Source organism: Mastomys coucha, unplaced genomic scaffold (assembly GCF_008632895.1).
Source record: "Mastomys coucha isolate ucsf_1 unplaced genomic scaffold, UCSF_Mcou_1 pScaffold15, whole genome shotgun sequence".
NCBI classification, from domain to species: domain Eukaryota; kingdom Metazoa; phylum Chordata; class Mammalia; order Rodentia; family Muridae; genus Mastomys; species Mastomys coucha.
Window position 1 is genome coordinate 51,786,593 of NW_022196897.1, and position 17,017 is coordinate 51,803,609.

Consider the following 17,017-nt stretch of genomic DNA (forward strand, 5'->3'; position numbering starts at 1 on the left):
TCCTGGAGCTCACTCTGTAGACCAGGCTGGCCTCGAACTCAGAAATCCACCTGCTTCTGCCTCCCAAGTGCTAGCATTAAAGGCATGTGCCACCACTGCCCGGCTAAGCTAAAATTTCTTGAGAGCCTACTAAAAGCCAGATGTATTTTACCTTTTAAACACTGATTATAGAAAACTTAACACAAGGGGTTAAAAGCACACTGACCTTGAAAAAGGTCTGAGTTTCTAGCACCCACCTAAGGCAGTTCCCAACCACCTGTAATTTGAATTCCAATGTCTTCTTTTTTACTCCATGAGTACCTCCCCTCCATACACACATATACATATAATTACAAATAAAATAAACTTTAAAATATTACTACAACAGAATCTCTACCTTCATGGAACTTCTATTCTACTGAGTAAAGTCAATGAGCAAACACATATATGTAAACAAAGAGTACTGGGTGATAATATGTACTAGGGAGAAAGATTAAGCTGGGTAAACACAAAAGTTTGGATCTTGAATGTCTCCCAAAGGCTGATGGATTAAAATCTTGGTCCCCAACACATGACAGCATTGAAAAGTGCCCAAAACCTTGAGAGGTGAGGACTAGGAGGAGGGATCGAGCTGAGGGCTTTGAAGTGGATACTAGCATAGGGGCCCTTCATCTTTCTGTGCATCTTCATGTCTACCAAGATGTGGCCGGCACTGCTCCATCATGCACTCTGCACCATGATGTGCTGACTCCCACAGACACAAGGCCATGGTGTCAAAAGAAACCTTCCTAACTGGAAGCCAAAACCTTTTTACTTCTTAAGTTGATTATCAGATATATTGTTACAGTAATAAGATCTGAGTGATATAAAGAAGGAAAGAGAATAGGGAAGCCATTAAAGACAGTGCTAACCTTTAAGTCAGAGACAAAAAATCAAATTGGTTATCAATCAACTGCAAACTAATCAGGGCCTCCTGATTAACGTTAACTAGATTGAAACAGATAATGTCATCCAAGCAGATTAACTCACTTTCTTATTTTCTAGATATTTTATTAACACAACCTTACCAGTAATGGCTTATAGTCTTTTACATAAATACAGATTGATTTAAACTGATATTCGTAGAAAATGTGTGACAATTTTATCACACATTGGCCAAACCAATGCATTCATTGTATGTTGTATGTCAATGCATTGTATGAATTTTTTGCAAACTGTTATTTTCCTAAAACACCTTTGTTTTTTGTTTTTGTTTTTGTTTTAAATATATTTTCTTCAAAAGCTTAAAACCTCAGATTTAGTTTGTTCAATTTTGGAAAAATTGGGACCACAGGAGGTAATCAAGTAAGAGTAGTATCAGAATTCTGAGGCCAGCCTGGGCCACAGAGTAGAACCCTGTTGAGAGAGAGAAAGACAGAGACACAGAGAGACACCAAGACAGAGAGACTTAGAAGTAAGTCCTCTCTTGGATAAAATTCAATTTTACTATTCACTTATACAGTGATAGCAATATCATTCTGCGTCAAAACATTTTTTTTAAGTGACACAATAAATTATTGGTTAGACTGAATAATGGAAATGTCTAAAGAGAGTCAAAACTTAAAATAGTACAAGACTGCCAAACATGGTGGTTTCTGCTTGTATTTCCAGCAGTTAGGAGATTCAGTAAGGAGTGTCATGAGTTCAAGAACAATCATGGCTACATATGAGGTCTGAGCACAACCTTTAAAAAAAGATGAGAACCTTCTTCTTATCCTTTATTCCAAGCAGTAAACATAAGAATGGTGAGGGAGTAAGACTTCTTCAGGTTATGTTGAAATCTTACAAAGTGCATAGACGTGCTCTATGAACTGTGTGAATGTTCATTACACCTCTGGGTTGCAACTTTGAGTGTAATTAAATAAAAGTCCAGTATAAAATTAGAAATGTTTAAGTTAAATATCATTCTAGTCATGGTAAAATTTTCTTACATTGTTGATGAAAGCAAACAATGTGTTTTGCAAAAATTAGCCCACCCACTCACATGTGACTGCTTTAGAAAGCAGAGCATATTTAAATATTTTGTGATGAAACAGGACGCAAGCTGAGCACAGTTAGAATAGTTCATCATACAATCAATTAGTGTATTTTTAATCACAATGTTGAATTGCACACAAAATTTTAAAGAAATCATCTATAAATTTTATCTTTGATTTTTAACCAATTTATTCTAAAAAAAAACTTAGTATTTGCAGGGAAAAATTTTACTTTTAGAAGAATAAATCACTAACTATATTGGATGGGGGCAACCACCCAAACCCACTCTATTTAAGACCGAAGTTCTCAGTTTCCCAGTAGCAGCCAGTAAGGCTTAGTGGCTAAGATTTCCTTCCTTGCCACTTCACTCCACTAAAGGGAGCTACTATGTCCAAAGCCAGGTATTTCCTAAGCAGTCCTGCTGCTGTGCCTCAATTCTCAACAATTCTTCAGGCCCTACCTAGCTCCAGAGTGTCTAAGGAATGGGTCGAGGGCTTTGTTGCAACTGAACCATAGCCTGACTTTTCTTGGTATCCATTCCCACTGGTACTGGCCTAGTTTACTTCCAATTGCTGAGATAACACACTAACCAAAAGCAACTTAGTGAACAAAGAGCTTATTTTAGCTTATAAGTTATGTTCAATCATCCAGAAAAGCCAAGGCAGGATGTTGAAGTAGAAACCACGGGTGAGTATTGCTTTTACTGACTTCTTCAGGTTGCTTTCCTACACAGCCAAAGACCACCTACCCAAGGGGGACACTACTCACAATGGGTTGGGTCCTCCAGCATCAATCAACAACCAAAAAAATATCCCCCCAGACATGTCCAAAACCAGTCTGATGGAAGCAGTTCCTCACATGAGGTGCCCTCTTTGCAAGTGACTTGAGTTTGTGTCAAGTTGGCAATGCCCTCAAAGATTTTTATATCTCAGACAAGGAGCGAAGTAGAGGGGCTGTTGTGAGCATGACAAATTCTAAGAGAAGTAAGGTTTAGGTAAATGTATGTATAGAGGATGAAGATCTGGAAACTGATTCCCTCAAATCTCTGAATCCTCCCCTCTCTTACATACATACTGGCATGTATGTAAGTGGTCTGTGCCTTCTCTCATGTGATAAACTCTGATCTACATAAGACACTAGTGATACTAATACTCAATAATTAATTACTCAAGAGGCAGAACCAAGCATATCTCTGAGAGCCTGGGGTCTGCCTGTTCTAACAGAACAAAGTCTAGGCTGACTAGGACATCACAGCGAGACCCCATCTCAAAACGAAATAGAAAAATAAACAGTTGAGTAGAATATTTGCTAGTGTCTTCCCCTCAGGATGAGAGAAAGGTAGGCAAATGACAGTTGCACTTAAGTGTTTTTGTGCAAACGTGGAAAAAACAGTGTAAGCAGGAAAAAAGTCTCGTAGTGCAGTGAGTACTTATCGCTTACGAGAATATCAAATAAGAATAATGTGTAAAATTGGAAATGTCTCCATCACTTTCACTACAGATGACAAACAAGTCCTAGTAACTAGAGTAAAATATTACATTAAGTCCAGTTAGTCCTGATATATGTCTGCTTTGTAAATAGGATATTCTAATTAAACTGTGGTTACTTTTAAATTTTAGGAAGATAATTGATCGTGGTCAGACTAGGACAGGACACAATTGGATAAAATTGGGTTTCCGTTGTGAATTGCCCTTCAGTAATCCATTTATCTATTCATTTTCCACAAAAGAACCCAGGAACAATGGTACCCAAGATAAATCATTTGGATAGAAAAAATAAATAGAGCAAACAGATGTAAAAGATAAGTTGGGTCATGAAAATACAGTCAAGAAACTAAAATGAGAAATGTAAAGGAATAGGAAAAGAAGAGAGAAGAAGAAGGGGAGGAAGAAGAGGAAGAGGAGGAGGAGAAGGAGTAAGAGGAGGGGGAAGAAGAAAAAGAGGAAGAAGAATGAAAGCCATGTCATGCACACAGCTGCCAAAGGGTAGTGGCAGTGGTATATTATGCCAAAATCTAGATGAGTAGCATTGGCTCTATACAGAGCTAGGGAAGAGTCTCCTCCAAGCACAGAAAACAGCCCCTGAGACAGAAGAAAGAAGCTTGCCCAGTTCACAACAGAAGGGATGACAGGCCTCTAATGCAGTATAGTAAGCAAAAGGTAAAATGAACATGAGGTAAGAGAGCTACAAGTGCCATGAGAGCCACGAGAGCCATAAGACAGGACCAACCACATGCAGTACCACAGGCTAAAGGAAGAGATGTTATCTTTAAGTGACCAAAACTTTTTCAACCAGAGAAAGACAGTGAAGTCTTATTTGTTTTATTTTTCTATAAAGGTTTTATGTATTTATTTAAGGTCCTAGGCTTTGTTTACAAGTGTCAGTAGCCTATCTTAATCCATTTCTCTTTGCAATATCCTGGCCTGTATATTTTTTTTTAAGGTCCCTAGTAACAAATACATAGAGAAATGGATCAAGATAGAGTCTTATAGAATCAGGGCCATTTAAGGTCTGTGTGGGTAGCTTAAACTAGGATGGTGGTGGCAGAGACAAAGGGAATTTATGTAGGTTCTAGTCTGTTTTGTTCAAGGGAAGAGCCAGTGGTATCTAAGAAAGGAAAGTGGTCTCCTTAGTTTTTTGCCATTAACAACCAAATGAAGGGTTGGTGGGCAGAATAGACAGAATTTGAAGAAGAATTTGGGCCACAGCCAATCCATACCCAGGAAGCCAACTGGAGTTAAGCCCAGACTGGGCCTATGACAGCCTCAAATGTTCCCATCTAATCTCATGTCTTTCTCCCTCACTTTAAGCGCTTGGCTCAGCACCACAGCCTTCTCCTCCAGGATGGGATGACCCCCCTGGTTCTCAATGTGGTAGTTGATTCTTGACTTGCTGTGCAATGTTTACTTAAAAGAGGCCTTCCTATTCTAACTCTTTCCATGGACGAGGATCTGCTGTTCCTGGGCCCATCTCACCACTGATGCATTCTTTATCCATAGAGGTGCAGTGACCATGGAAGAAGCTCAGAAAGGAGACTGAGGGACCATCTAGTGAGAAGATAAAAGACATTCTTTAATGACTCTTCTGTCTACTACACAGGAGTCATAAGTGACTTAAGAGCTGTAGGACTTATCTATCCTGGAACCAGAATAAGATGGAAGAGCTCCAAGACCTGAGAAGTGTTGGCAATGATCTGATACTGCATTTGTCAGAAGCAGTAGGATGGTATTATAACACAGGCATGCTGGTTCCCACACTAAAACCTTTCAGTCACCATACACTGACTCGCACCATCCCATAGATACAAAAAGAAGTGTGGTGCACATAATGGTCTAAGTACACTATGCTCTCAAGTTAACAGGAATTCCAAAGCCACCATATACAACATTTCACCTATGGAATAAAGTATGTGGATAACTCTGCACTTTACTAATAACTTTTAGGAAGAGAGACATTTATGAACAAACTAGGGATCTCAAGTCTCCCATTTGTATATGCTTTCCCTGTGGCTTTGAAAAGTGCTAAATATGAAAGTGCAAGAAAGCCTGTGAGGCAAAGGAGTCTCTCTTTGTCTTCATTTTCACATTACTTCTAATTAACCCAGAATCCTCCTTTCTGTTCCTTTGCCAGGGCAAAGGCCTATGATCACTTCCTAGGTTCTCCCTTGATCTGTCCTTAAGTTCATAAAGAAAATTCCTCAGTGTGCTAATATCTTATTTAAATACATGGGTATTATTTACACAATAGAATTTATTACTGTTATATACAAATTAGCATTTTCTCCAAAGAAAAACATGAAAGTCTGAGGAATGATTTTATTAAGATACACATTTATCCTGAACAATGAATGACTCCAATTTTCCCTCCCCTGATAGAACACGATCTATACCCTGAGGGGGAAAAAAACAAAACAAAACAAAACATAAGCCAAGCTTTTAGAAAGTGAAAAAAATGAAAATGGATGGCAAATGTGCCTTCAAAATTAAACAAGTGTTGGAAGTAGTCTTTAAACTAGAATCCTCTCAGGAAGGTGATGTGCCAGGAACACTGTGGAAGGTAAAGAGACACCATCTTCTGCTGTCCAGGAAGGCAACTTACACAAGGAGGAGATGACCCTGAGTTGATAGCTCCCATCATCAGAGGCCACGGTGCCTCCTAAAGCTCAAGACAATGGCCCCTGAAGCTGATCTCCTCAGAAAAAGTGGCTTGAACTGAAACCACTACTTAGTAAATGGGCTTCATGTAAAATACATGAATTCAGAGCTAAAACTGGACATTAAGAAGCACACCCAAAGTCAGACAGCAGATTAGCAGTCACCACCTGTCACACATGTCTGTTAATGGTTAGCTTTGGTGTGTTCTCAACTGCACACTCTGGTACAGCTCTTTTTTATACCTGGGGTTGTTTTTTACCTCTGTCTCTCTGTTCTACACCTACTGAACCTGTGCTTCCCTGAAGAATCTCCCACACACTAGGTGAACAGGTAGTGTGATCTAGGGCCCTCTGCCCCCTTGACCACAACTGTTTCAAAGTTAGATATACAGACTCTTGACAGTTTTACATACTGAACCACTAAGAGAGCCAAGGGATAGCCGTTGGTGAACAAAAATACAGAATATAAGAGGACAAAGTGAAGTTGTAAGGAGCATAGGCTAGTTGATGTGTCTGTAGGAGGAAAGAGAGAGAACTTGGTGGCCTTGTTTATTATGTGTTTTTTCCCCTGACCTTTTACTTTGCAACTCCAATTTCTCATGAAACCATTGAACTTTTGTTCTTTGGATACTAAAACATAATTTTCCAGACCAGTTCATGTGAGGTTCTGTTTCCCCTAATCAATACATGGCTAAACTACCTACCAAAGTCCGTTTGCAGTAAGTATCCCCACCTTCTCTCAACTAAAGAGATTTCTCCACAGTTTTCCAAAGGCATATTGACAGAGTCTAAAAGTGGCAGGGAAGAAAATAGCTGATTTTGTGCACCCAGCAAAGGAAAAGTGTGGAGTTCATTTCCCCCTTGTCCTTCTTGAGGACATTCTTCTTCAAAGTAGTCCGAGCTCTTCATGGAAAGTGCTTTTGTGAGCACCTATTGAGAAGCCTTGGCTCTTACAACCTGTTTTAATTGTACTCCAGAGATCTGCACACTCTTACATTCTCCAAAATAACAATCATATTCATCAAATAGCAGCATTCAAGAGTAGCAAATGGCTGTTACACAGAGAGAGATTCATTTGATACTCTAATAATAAAACAAGTATTGCTTCTATTATTTTTTCTGCATATGTGTGCGTGAGTGTGTGTGTGTGTGTGTTTCATTTCACATTATATACGGAATTTTGAAGAATAGCTTGGAGGGCCAAAATACAATATATGATGTTGTTTTCTTCTGAAGATGAATTCAGACTTTCAAAAGGCTAATCCTTAAACATTTGAAGTATAATCAATACATAGTGTGAGGGTTTCATGTGTTGTTTCAACTGCAGAAATTTGATTATAAGTTGGTTTCAGATGATATCAAAGAATTATACTTGTTAGGAAATAATACTATTCAGGTTATAGATTTTCAATGTATTTTTCAGAGCTCACAGATAAAAAATAGTTAGGGCTATGATTACAGAATGCCTGAGATTTACTCCCAAATATTCCCACAAAGAATATCATATTTTCTTAAAAGAATAGATGAAGTAAACTGAGGAAAGTCTTGATAATCACTAAGCCTCGAAACTAAGAGCATGCAGGTGGAATTTCTTTCTATTTCTATGCATGTTAGAGAAATGAATATAGGAAAGTATACATAAATACTCTGGACCACACATATAGACTTAACACATACATGGTGGGATAATTATTGGCATCACATAAAAGATGCTTAATTTGGAGACAGAGATCTAGTTATCTTTTTAAATGTCATTGACACAGTAGAGGAAATCCAAGCCAATTAATATGGAAAACTAATAACTTAAGTATTCAAGAGACATTCCTGGTTTTCCTGAGATATATTTTAAAAGGCTGCAGGGTTCAAGGGCTGTGGTCCTCACCATTACTCCCAACTCTTGGGAGGCAGGGACAGGTAGATCTCTGTGGATTCAATGCCAGGGTTATACATAGGGATTTCTGGGTCAGCTTGGGCTACATAATGAGATCCAGACTCAAAAAAAGAACAAAAAAAGAAAGGAAAGATGGAGGGAGGGAAGGAAGGAGAAAGGGAGGGAGGGAGAAAAAATGTTACAAAACAGACTAAAAACAGTATGACGAACTACAAAGCACATAAAGATATTATATTTTTAGATGCACTATGCATATGTGGTATGGAGTTAACAATTCTCACTTCTTCTTCTAAGTACTAGACTGACAAGTCAGACTACCATGACCAACTACTACACTCCAATATTATCCTTGGATATCTACCAAGTACCATTAGCAACATATGAAAGTTGGTTACTAACAATACTAACAAATATCTCTTTGAACATGCTAGCTGTTTAAAGTACTCCTTTAAAATCTGTGATCTAGAAGAGTTGCTTACACTCAAAATGATTTTTATTATGTAAAGAAATGCCATTTCTAATTTATGATAGAAATTTGCTAGGGAATTTAATATAGCTAATTACTTGATTAATTTTTCCTATCAAATTTGGGAGAGCAAAGCCATAGAGGTAAATCATAAAGCTGTAATTCAGAAAAGGGAGAAAGGGAGAGAGAAATACCACATCCTTAGATGAATATTAGCAAATGACATTAGTTGCGCCTGCTATGCTGTTTTATAGGTGGGCCTATAGCTAAGATTGTTTGTTAAGAGTTTATTGCTCACACTAGCTATGCGATCCTTTCTGTGTTTGTAAAGTATACCTTCCTGAAAAATATACTCCTATCAAATCCTCAAGATTACAAATGCCAAGTCCCAGTTACATCACTGCTAAGCACCTAAAACTGCTTAGACACAATTTACAGATCTGTGGAAGTAGGGCAGTAGATGATGTCAAGGCTCTCTCTCAACTCCAGCATTCAATGACACAGTTTTTCACTAGGTTGAATTTCTAATATGTCCAGGCACTTTATTCTGCATTAGCTATCTTAGACAGTCCCGGGAGGCAACTGACCAGAACCTACACACTGCTGTGTCAATGACCAAGACTTACCTAAGGCCTAGAAAAAAAGACAAGAAATGATTCTTCAATGAAAACCTCTTTTTTTTCTTATTCTCCAAGTAATGTGTCTTTAGTGTCTGTCAGTAAAGAATAATTTCCTAGCAAATTTCTGTTATAAATTAAAAATGACATTTCTTTACATGATGAAAGTCATTTTTAATTTAACTTTTCTAGATCACAGATTTTAAAGGAAGGGATGGATACTTTAAATAGCTATTATTGTCACACACAAAGAAATAGCCTTACAATTTCACATAATGAACATGAGAGACAGAGAATGAGAGAGAGAAAGAGAGAGTGTGAGAGAGAATAAAGAAGAAATTTCATCCTAGCTCCCCTTTAATAACATTAAAACCACACAGCACTACACAATTTGGCTTATCTTACTTGCAAAAGAGACAAAGCCCACCCTATTGTGGTATATTGTGCAATATACCAATCACATGTCATATAAGCATCTCAAGATGCTTTTTAAAAGCATACTTGTGGCCTGGAAAATGATTTTGAATGTGGCTTTAAAAGGCCAAATGAAATTTAACATCTTTAGTCTGGATTCTCTCAAAGTTTCTGGACATTCATTTGTTAATAATAAGTAACAATTCTTTACTTTTCCTGGCTAGAGAAAAGAATTTTCTAGCACGTCTGGAATGATTTAACAAAGGCAAGAGACTATGGGAAAAAAAGGAGTAATATTCCTATTTTTCAACCATAAGTAATATTGAGAGGTGCAATGCAGTCACATAGCATCATACACATAGTCTCAACCAAAGATACTGACACCAGAGGTACTATCTTGTAACAAGGTGGTGGGTCATAAATGTGTTTGACAAAGGTACTAAGCCTAGGGAAATTGCTGAGTTCTCAGAGCCTCCTCATTCCAAAGAACTGAGAATGCATAAAGTAATTAAAATAAAAGAATCAATTCTCCATGCAACACCTAGGTGAATTACAAAGAGAAATAAGAAAAAAAGGGAAAATGAATCTTCTTCCTCTAGAGTGGGATATCCTCCACATGGAGTTGTCAGTCCTGGGACTAGGAAGATATCTACGAAAATGTCTTTGGGAGGTAGGACACCCCTGAGAGACTGGACCCAGTAAGACAGCTAAATCTAGCTCATAAGTAGGCCCCGTTGCCTGTGAGTGTGTACAGTGTGTCTCTGTCAGGCTAGATACAGGCTGCAAGGGCAGAGAGGAAACTTGTTGGAGTGAGCAACATGTCACCTCTTCCCTACTTTGGAACTTCCAAATGTGAAACCCACTGCCCTTTGCTGGATTGCCTCCCTCCACCTGGATCTGAGACCTAACTTGCTCTTGTCCTCTTCGAATCTCAGTTTCTGTAAATAAAAGCAACTTAGGAAGGAAAAGGTTTATTTCAGAAAACAAGTCAATGTGACAGTTCATCATTGCCAGGGAAATCACAGTAAGCAGGCTTGAAGTAGTTAGTTCCATTGCATCCGTGAAAAAGAGAGATTGATGGATGAATGCATGCTTGCTCAACTTACTCACTTTCTCCATCTTCCTTAGTCCAGGATCTCTGCCCAGAGAACAGTCCCACCCACAGTAAATAACCTTCCCACTTCAATTAGACCAAATCAAGAAGATCCCTGCAGGTATGCCCTGAAGCCCATCTAGATTTTGTCAAGTTGATCATGTTAGCACTAATATCTAGTCTCCCTTTGTATCCTGGACCCAGCTTGCTCTGCTAGTATTTCTTTCACACAGAAGTATCCTGTTTTTATTCACAAAAATAAAGCCTTGCCAGATCACTTTTTCTACTGTTCTTCCTACTGTTCTACTCTCCACCTCTATCCCAATCACATACCCTTGCTTTGCCAATCACTCTTTGTCTCACAGGGGGTGAGGGGTGGGGGATTCTCTGCCTGACTAGGTGTCTACTGTCTAGGATAATGTGAGAAATGTATGGCTTGAAGAAATTGTTAACTAAATTCCCCCAACTGAATATTAAGCCAACATCATTCATATCCTTGCCCACCCAGAATGAGAGAGACAACCATACAAAGCCCACAGTTAAATCTGTCATCCCTGACTCCATACCCAAACTCTGGGTGTTTGGGTATTTCAGAAAACCTATGTGAAACCTTACAATAAGACTTTAAAGTCTCACTTTGATGAAAAGGCTTTTTAGAGTGGACCCTCTCAATCTCTTCCAATCCTCTATCAGGTTCCAATCCTGTTCCCCAGAATGTTTATATACCAACAGCTATGAAAATTACATTTCCAAAAGTCGGACATCATAGTTTGCATTTGTAAAGTTGGGGACAGTTCGTTCCCTGTAGCTCACTGGGCAGCCAGTCTGGCAAAATTGGTGAGTTTCAGATTCAGTGAGAGATACTGTCTTAAAGAAGAAGATTGGGGCAGGGGTTACAAGATGGCTCAAGTCTGATGACCTGAACTTGATCCCTGGCACCCATGGAAGCAGATAAGAGTTCTGAAAGCTGCCCTCTAAACGCCACATGAGAATGAATGTAAGAACACGAATAAATAAGTAAATAAATGTAAAAACTAGGGCAGGGAGTATTAGAGGAAGACACTGGCCATTGACTTCTGGCCTCTAAACCACACATTACACAGTGCTTGCACACCTGTGAAACTCCTGCACACATACCTCCTACAGTTATCTATTGCTGCATCGTAATAAGCATGTCTGCTACCCACAGTATTTCCTCTCTTCCCCTAAGTAAAACTACATCACTGAACCAATCAGAGGTTAATATATATATACATATATATATACACATAATATATATACACACACATACATATATATACATATATACATATATATACACATATACATATATATACACACATATATATACACACATACATATATGTATATATATTCTGCTACTTATATAAACACGTTTGTACATGGGTGTGTAATATATATATATATGTATACATATATATGCATATATATATATATATATATATATATATATGAAAGGGGATAGATGGGACCTATCTGTCTCCTTCCCTCACCTCACCACAGTTATCTGAGTGTTGAAGTTTCCTCTCCCCACCCCACCCCCCAAAAAAAACAAAAACCAAAAAAAAAAAAAAAACCCAGATGGGTTTTGACAAGTGAAGCTTTTCTTTATTTTGTTAATTTAAAACTGGAATAAGTCCATGAGAAAAGATGAATAATTCTCAGATGTGTTTCTCTTCCTTTCCTAAAATGTATAGTCATGAAGTTTTGTGTCTTGGTTGCTTGGACTTTTCTGATTGGTGTAAGTCAGTTGCCAACAAGAAAGAAGACCATAAAAACAAAATCCATTTTCTTATCATTGCTTCCAAGTCGGATGCCCTCTGCAACTGGAACCTCCAAAACAAAATTTACTGGAAAGTATTTTGAGCACCAAACTCCAATTACCTCATGTAGATTCCTTTTTAAAAAAAAAAATAATGGTGTGTGTGTGTGTGTGTGTGTGTGTGTGTGTGTGTGTGTATACATATTCATGCCCCAGAACCCATGAAGAAGTTTGAGGACAACTTTTGGGAGTAAGCTATCTCCTTCTACTTTATGGGTCTCAGGAATCTAACTGAAGTCCTCCAGCTTAGTAGAAAATGCCCTCACCTGCTGAGCCAGTGCTCGGTCCCTATCAGATTCTTAACAGCCCTTTCCCTTGGTAAAGGAGGTTAGCCTTATATGAAATGTGTCTAAGGAAAGACACCATTAAATAACAAACAAAGAGCCAATCCCCTTCTCTCCTGATATGCTAGTCCCACCCCTTCCAATTAAAACTGATGTAAAAGTGATGCCTGTTGTCACATGTACTGGTCCCAGCTACCTAGGCAGTCAAGACAGGTGAACTTTCAACCCTATCCTCTCCAAGAACCCAAGAACCCAAGAGGGAACTTTTGGTATTCCTACTACACAGCTGAGGGAACTGAATCCCCAGAGGAACTTCAGCTCAAGAACCCTCTTCAGTCAAGGAAATTGTAGCTCAGCACGGGCCAAGCAAGTTCTCTTTTGATGCTTTTTTTTTTTTTTTTTGCAAAACTCTTGAAGTCTGTGTGGGCATAAGCCTTGGAAGACATTAGCATTTCACAGATTTGGAAGCACATACCTGCTTCTTCCTTGAATTTGCTCTGGGAAACAGGCCTGTGGACAACACAGATGTAAGTGGAGAGCAGCAGAGCTCAGGGAAGGGGTTGGGAATGGGTGGCTTTTCCAGAACATCCAGATCTTTCTCTTTTCTCCTACACCAAGAGAACATAGGACATCATTTACATAAAACAGAATATGAAATGAACATTGCTAAGGCTAATGTGTACTGCTTGGTGGCAAGGCTAACACTAAGTATGGGTACAGGAAAAAGCTAAAATGTAGTGTCCATGGGTGAAAATAAAATATGCCAATTTACCACAAATAATTCTTTTTTTTGGGGGGGGGGGGGAGAGACAGGGTTTCTCTGTATGGCCCTGGCTGTCCTAGAACTCACTCTGTAGACCAGGCTGGCCTTGAACTCAGAAATCCGCCTGCCTCTGCTTCCCAAGCACTGGGATTAAAGGCATGCTTCCACCACTGCCTGGCTACAAATAATTCTTTAGCACCTCCCAACCCCACCTCACAGAAAAAGAAAAAAAGAAGAAGAAGAAAGAAAGAAAGAACCTCAGAAGGCAAGGACATTCCATTTCCTGTACTTAGGATTTTCCTGAACACCAACACAGGCTACATCATGATTTATGCAAACATTACCCAGAGGAGTGCGCCATTTCCTGGCGCCTAATAAATTGACAAAAATCTGTAAGTTACATCCAGTAAACTCATCCCCAGGATTTTTTTTTTACTCATCACTGCTGGAAGTTATGACTTATTAAATATAGATGTGGTTCATCTCACTTCGAATTTCATTCACAATGTTGCCCACACACAGTCTGCTAATTTTTCAAGCGCTTATAGATACAGAACATCAAGGCAATCCTCCTGGGGAGGTAAGTCAATAGAATGTGTTAGCGCGAATGTACGCTAGGCCACTGGGGAGTTATTTTAACTTGACTGAAGTCAGAGCGCTTCACAATCCTGACAAAGAAGCAGGAGTGCTATTTACATGCGTGACTGCAAAGGGCCACGGAGTCTTAAGCTGTTCTCGCCTTTTTTCTTTCCTACCTATGACAACTCCAAAGGCACTTAATGCTCATTGCTGTGGAGATGAGAAACCTTGGAAAGCCTCTGCTCTTTCCTGGGTAACGTAGGCTCAAATGTCAATCCCTGCTCTGCCTCTCCAGGGTCCTTGGAAGACTGTCTTCGTGGGAGGTGAACACATTCAGGCTTGGATTTCTGAAGCCTGTAGTGTAGTAGGAAAAGGGCCACCCGGCAGCTGAGTGTGGTCAGTCTGGAGTGGAGCCTTCTGGTTCACACCAAAGGGCAAAGGTGAGACAGACAGCTCTCCACCACCCCTCGATGCTATTTATAACAGGGCACCTGGAGATCGCGATGCCCCGCTGACCCCGCGGGAGCCGGCTCCAAGGGAATTGTCTTCAGACACTTTGCAAACTTGGTCGGGCTCTGGGCACACACTCACCCCTGGGCCGCCTCCATACCCCAAGCGCGGGTTGCTGACCCGGACACCCCCAACGAAGCTGCCTACCTGTCAGTGGCACCGCGGCAGGTCGCCTCGGAGGCAGGGGACAGCGCGTGCGGTACGGGGACCTTCGCCGGATCCTGGGCGTCTCCCTTGCCCTGGGCAACCCGGCACACCTGCACTGCCAGCGGCGAGTCCTGGGCGCCCGCCCGGCTTGCGGCGCTCTGCCCGTCTTGCAGGGACGTGGTCATGGTCGTAGGCCAGGGGTCTAGGGAGTCATCGACCGCGAGGCGAAAGCGACGAAGGGCTGGGGTCGAGCAGTGCCGAGCGGTTGCAGGCAGCGAGCGCCGTGCAGGTGCGGTGGCAGGGCCGCCAGCGCTCACGGCCGGGGCGGCTGGGACGCGGTGGGGCGGGGAGCGGGGGAGGGGCGGGGGCGGAGGAGGAGGGTGGGGACGTAGAGGGTGGGGACCGGGAGGAGCGGTGCGGGGGGCGGGGGGGGGCGGGGAGGAGAGCGCGCCAGCCTGGCGGGCCCTGCGCGTGGCCCGGGCACTCGGGGGCGCTGGTGTCACTCTCCTGAAGCGTGGGGGACCTCGACCTCAATCTCCCTAGGTCCCACCGTCGCTTTCCCAAGTGGGTGACCTAGCACAAGGCTGAATCCGAGAGTCCCGCGGGCCCAGTGCCACTCTGGACTAGGAGAACCGACCTCCAACCTGCGTGGGTCCAGGCTGAACTGATCCTTAGACCCTTCCGTTCCAGTAGGGCCACCGAAGATCGAAGCTGTGGTTCGATCATCAAGACAGACCCCACAGTAGGGACAAACCAGGGGGAAATCTTAGGGCTATGAATACTCCAGCCGCACCCCCGCGGCTCCCCCTCCCCCCTCCCCCATTATCCCTTTCCTTTCCCTTCACGGCAAGCGATGGAGTAAAGTGAGGAAAAATCAAGGTTGCTGTCTTAGCAAAACTCCTTTGAACTGATGAGAATTCTCAGTAAAACCTGAATGAACCTGAAGGTGCCTGGGATTATTAAAACATTGAATTTTATTCTTCTTGGGTTTTTTCTTTTCTTTTTTTAATGAGAGCATTTTCCTCATATTTTCCACATTCTGCTTTGCTCTCCTAACTATTCCATGAATCTACTATTTGCCTCATTTATATACATAAGAATATTAGGGCCCCTAGCAACCCAGTGCCTCATACTGCTTAGCTCTTAATAACAGATGCAGTCAGGATTCCTCCCATAAGCTTCCTTATTAACCTAGGCAGTGAAACAGTGACCACATTGTGTTCTTTCAAGATGCAGCAACTATACCCTGAAATCCGGATTTCTGTTCCTGCTCTTCATGAAGTGTCCTACATCCTGTGCACTATGGAGGACTTTCAGATAGTTAACACATTCTTTGTTCTATGACCAAATTAGGTACCATCTGGTCCTGCCATCTATTTCACTAAGTCAACCTCCACGACCTCTGTCCATGGCAAAATAAACATCCCTCCTGAAAAAGTGAGCAATCCTTGTTGTCCTGATTGAGTATCTCCCCCACCAGAATGTCAGTCCCAAACTCTGATGACAACCAGGGTTAGGGTTGGCATGCTTCATGGTTATAGCCACTCCATAAACTGAGAACACCTGAGTCCAAGAATGGATAATATTCAACTTCTTTATTTTCCTAAAGTCAAATTTAAGAACTAAAGTAGCATGAATGGCCATGGCTGTGTGGAAGCTGTGGTTTCCAGAAGGCCTTGTAAAAGGCAAGTGGCCAAAACAGGACAAAAGAGTGGCTTTCCTGGGGGATAAAACTAATACTACTGGTCTTAGCTAAAACTTATCAACCATGTATGCCAGGTAGAATCCTTGCTCACATCTTAATTATGGTCTAGACTACACATGTGGGCTTTAAATACATTTAAGCACTGTGTGGTAGCGTAAATATGCTTGGCCCATAGAAAGTGGCACGAATAGGAGGTGTGGCCTTGTTGGAAGTTTGCCATTGTTGAAGGAAGTGTGTCACTGTGTAGGTGGGCTTTGAAGTCTCCCAGTGCTCAAGCTCTGCCCAGTGCAGAAGAGAGTCCCTCCCTGCCTCCCTCCAAGAAGGCAGTCTCCTTCTGGTCACCTTCAGATCCTTCTCCAGCACCATGTCTGCCTGGGCACTGTCATGCTTCCAGCCCTGATGATAACGGATTGAAGCTTTGAAACTGTAAGCCAGACCCAATTAAATGTTCTCTTTTCTAAAACTTTCCTTGGCTGTGGTGTCTCTTCACAGCAGTAAGACCCTAACTAAGACACACTGTTATATATTAAAGCTATTCCAGCAGAATCAAAATGGAG

At 41.2% G+C, this 17,017-nt stretch overlaps 1 protein-coding gene across 1 annotated transcript in view; it reads right to left on the reverse strand.

The window, feature by feature from the left end:
• Positions 1 to 15,103, reverse strand: part of Grb14 (growth factor receptor bound protein 14) — a 106,850-nt gene extending 91,747 nt beyond the window's left edge. The window contains exons 1-2 of the mRNA XM_031370446.1: positions 14,756 to 15,103; positions 13,232 to 13,364 (exon numbers count right to left, since the gene is read on the reverse strand). Coding sequence (XP_031226306.1) covers positions 13,232 to 13,364; positions 14,756 to 14,940 — 318 coding nt within the window. The 5' untranslated portion in view covers positions 14,941 to 15,103. The remainder of the gene's footprint in view (positions 1 to 13,231; positions 13,365 to 14,755) is intronic.
• Positions 15,104 to 17,017: the final 1,914 nt, after the last annotated feature.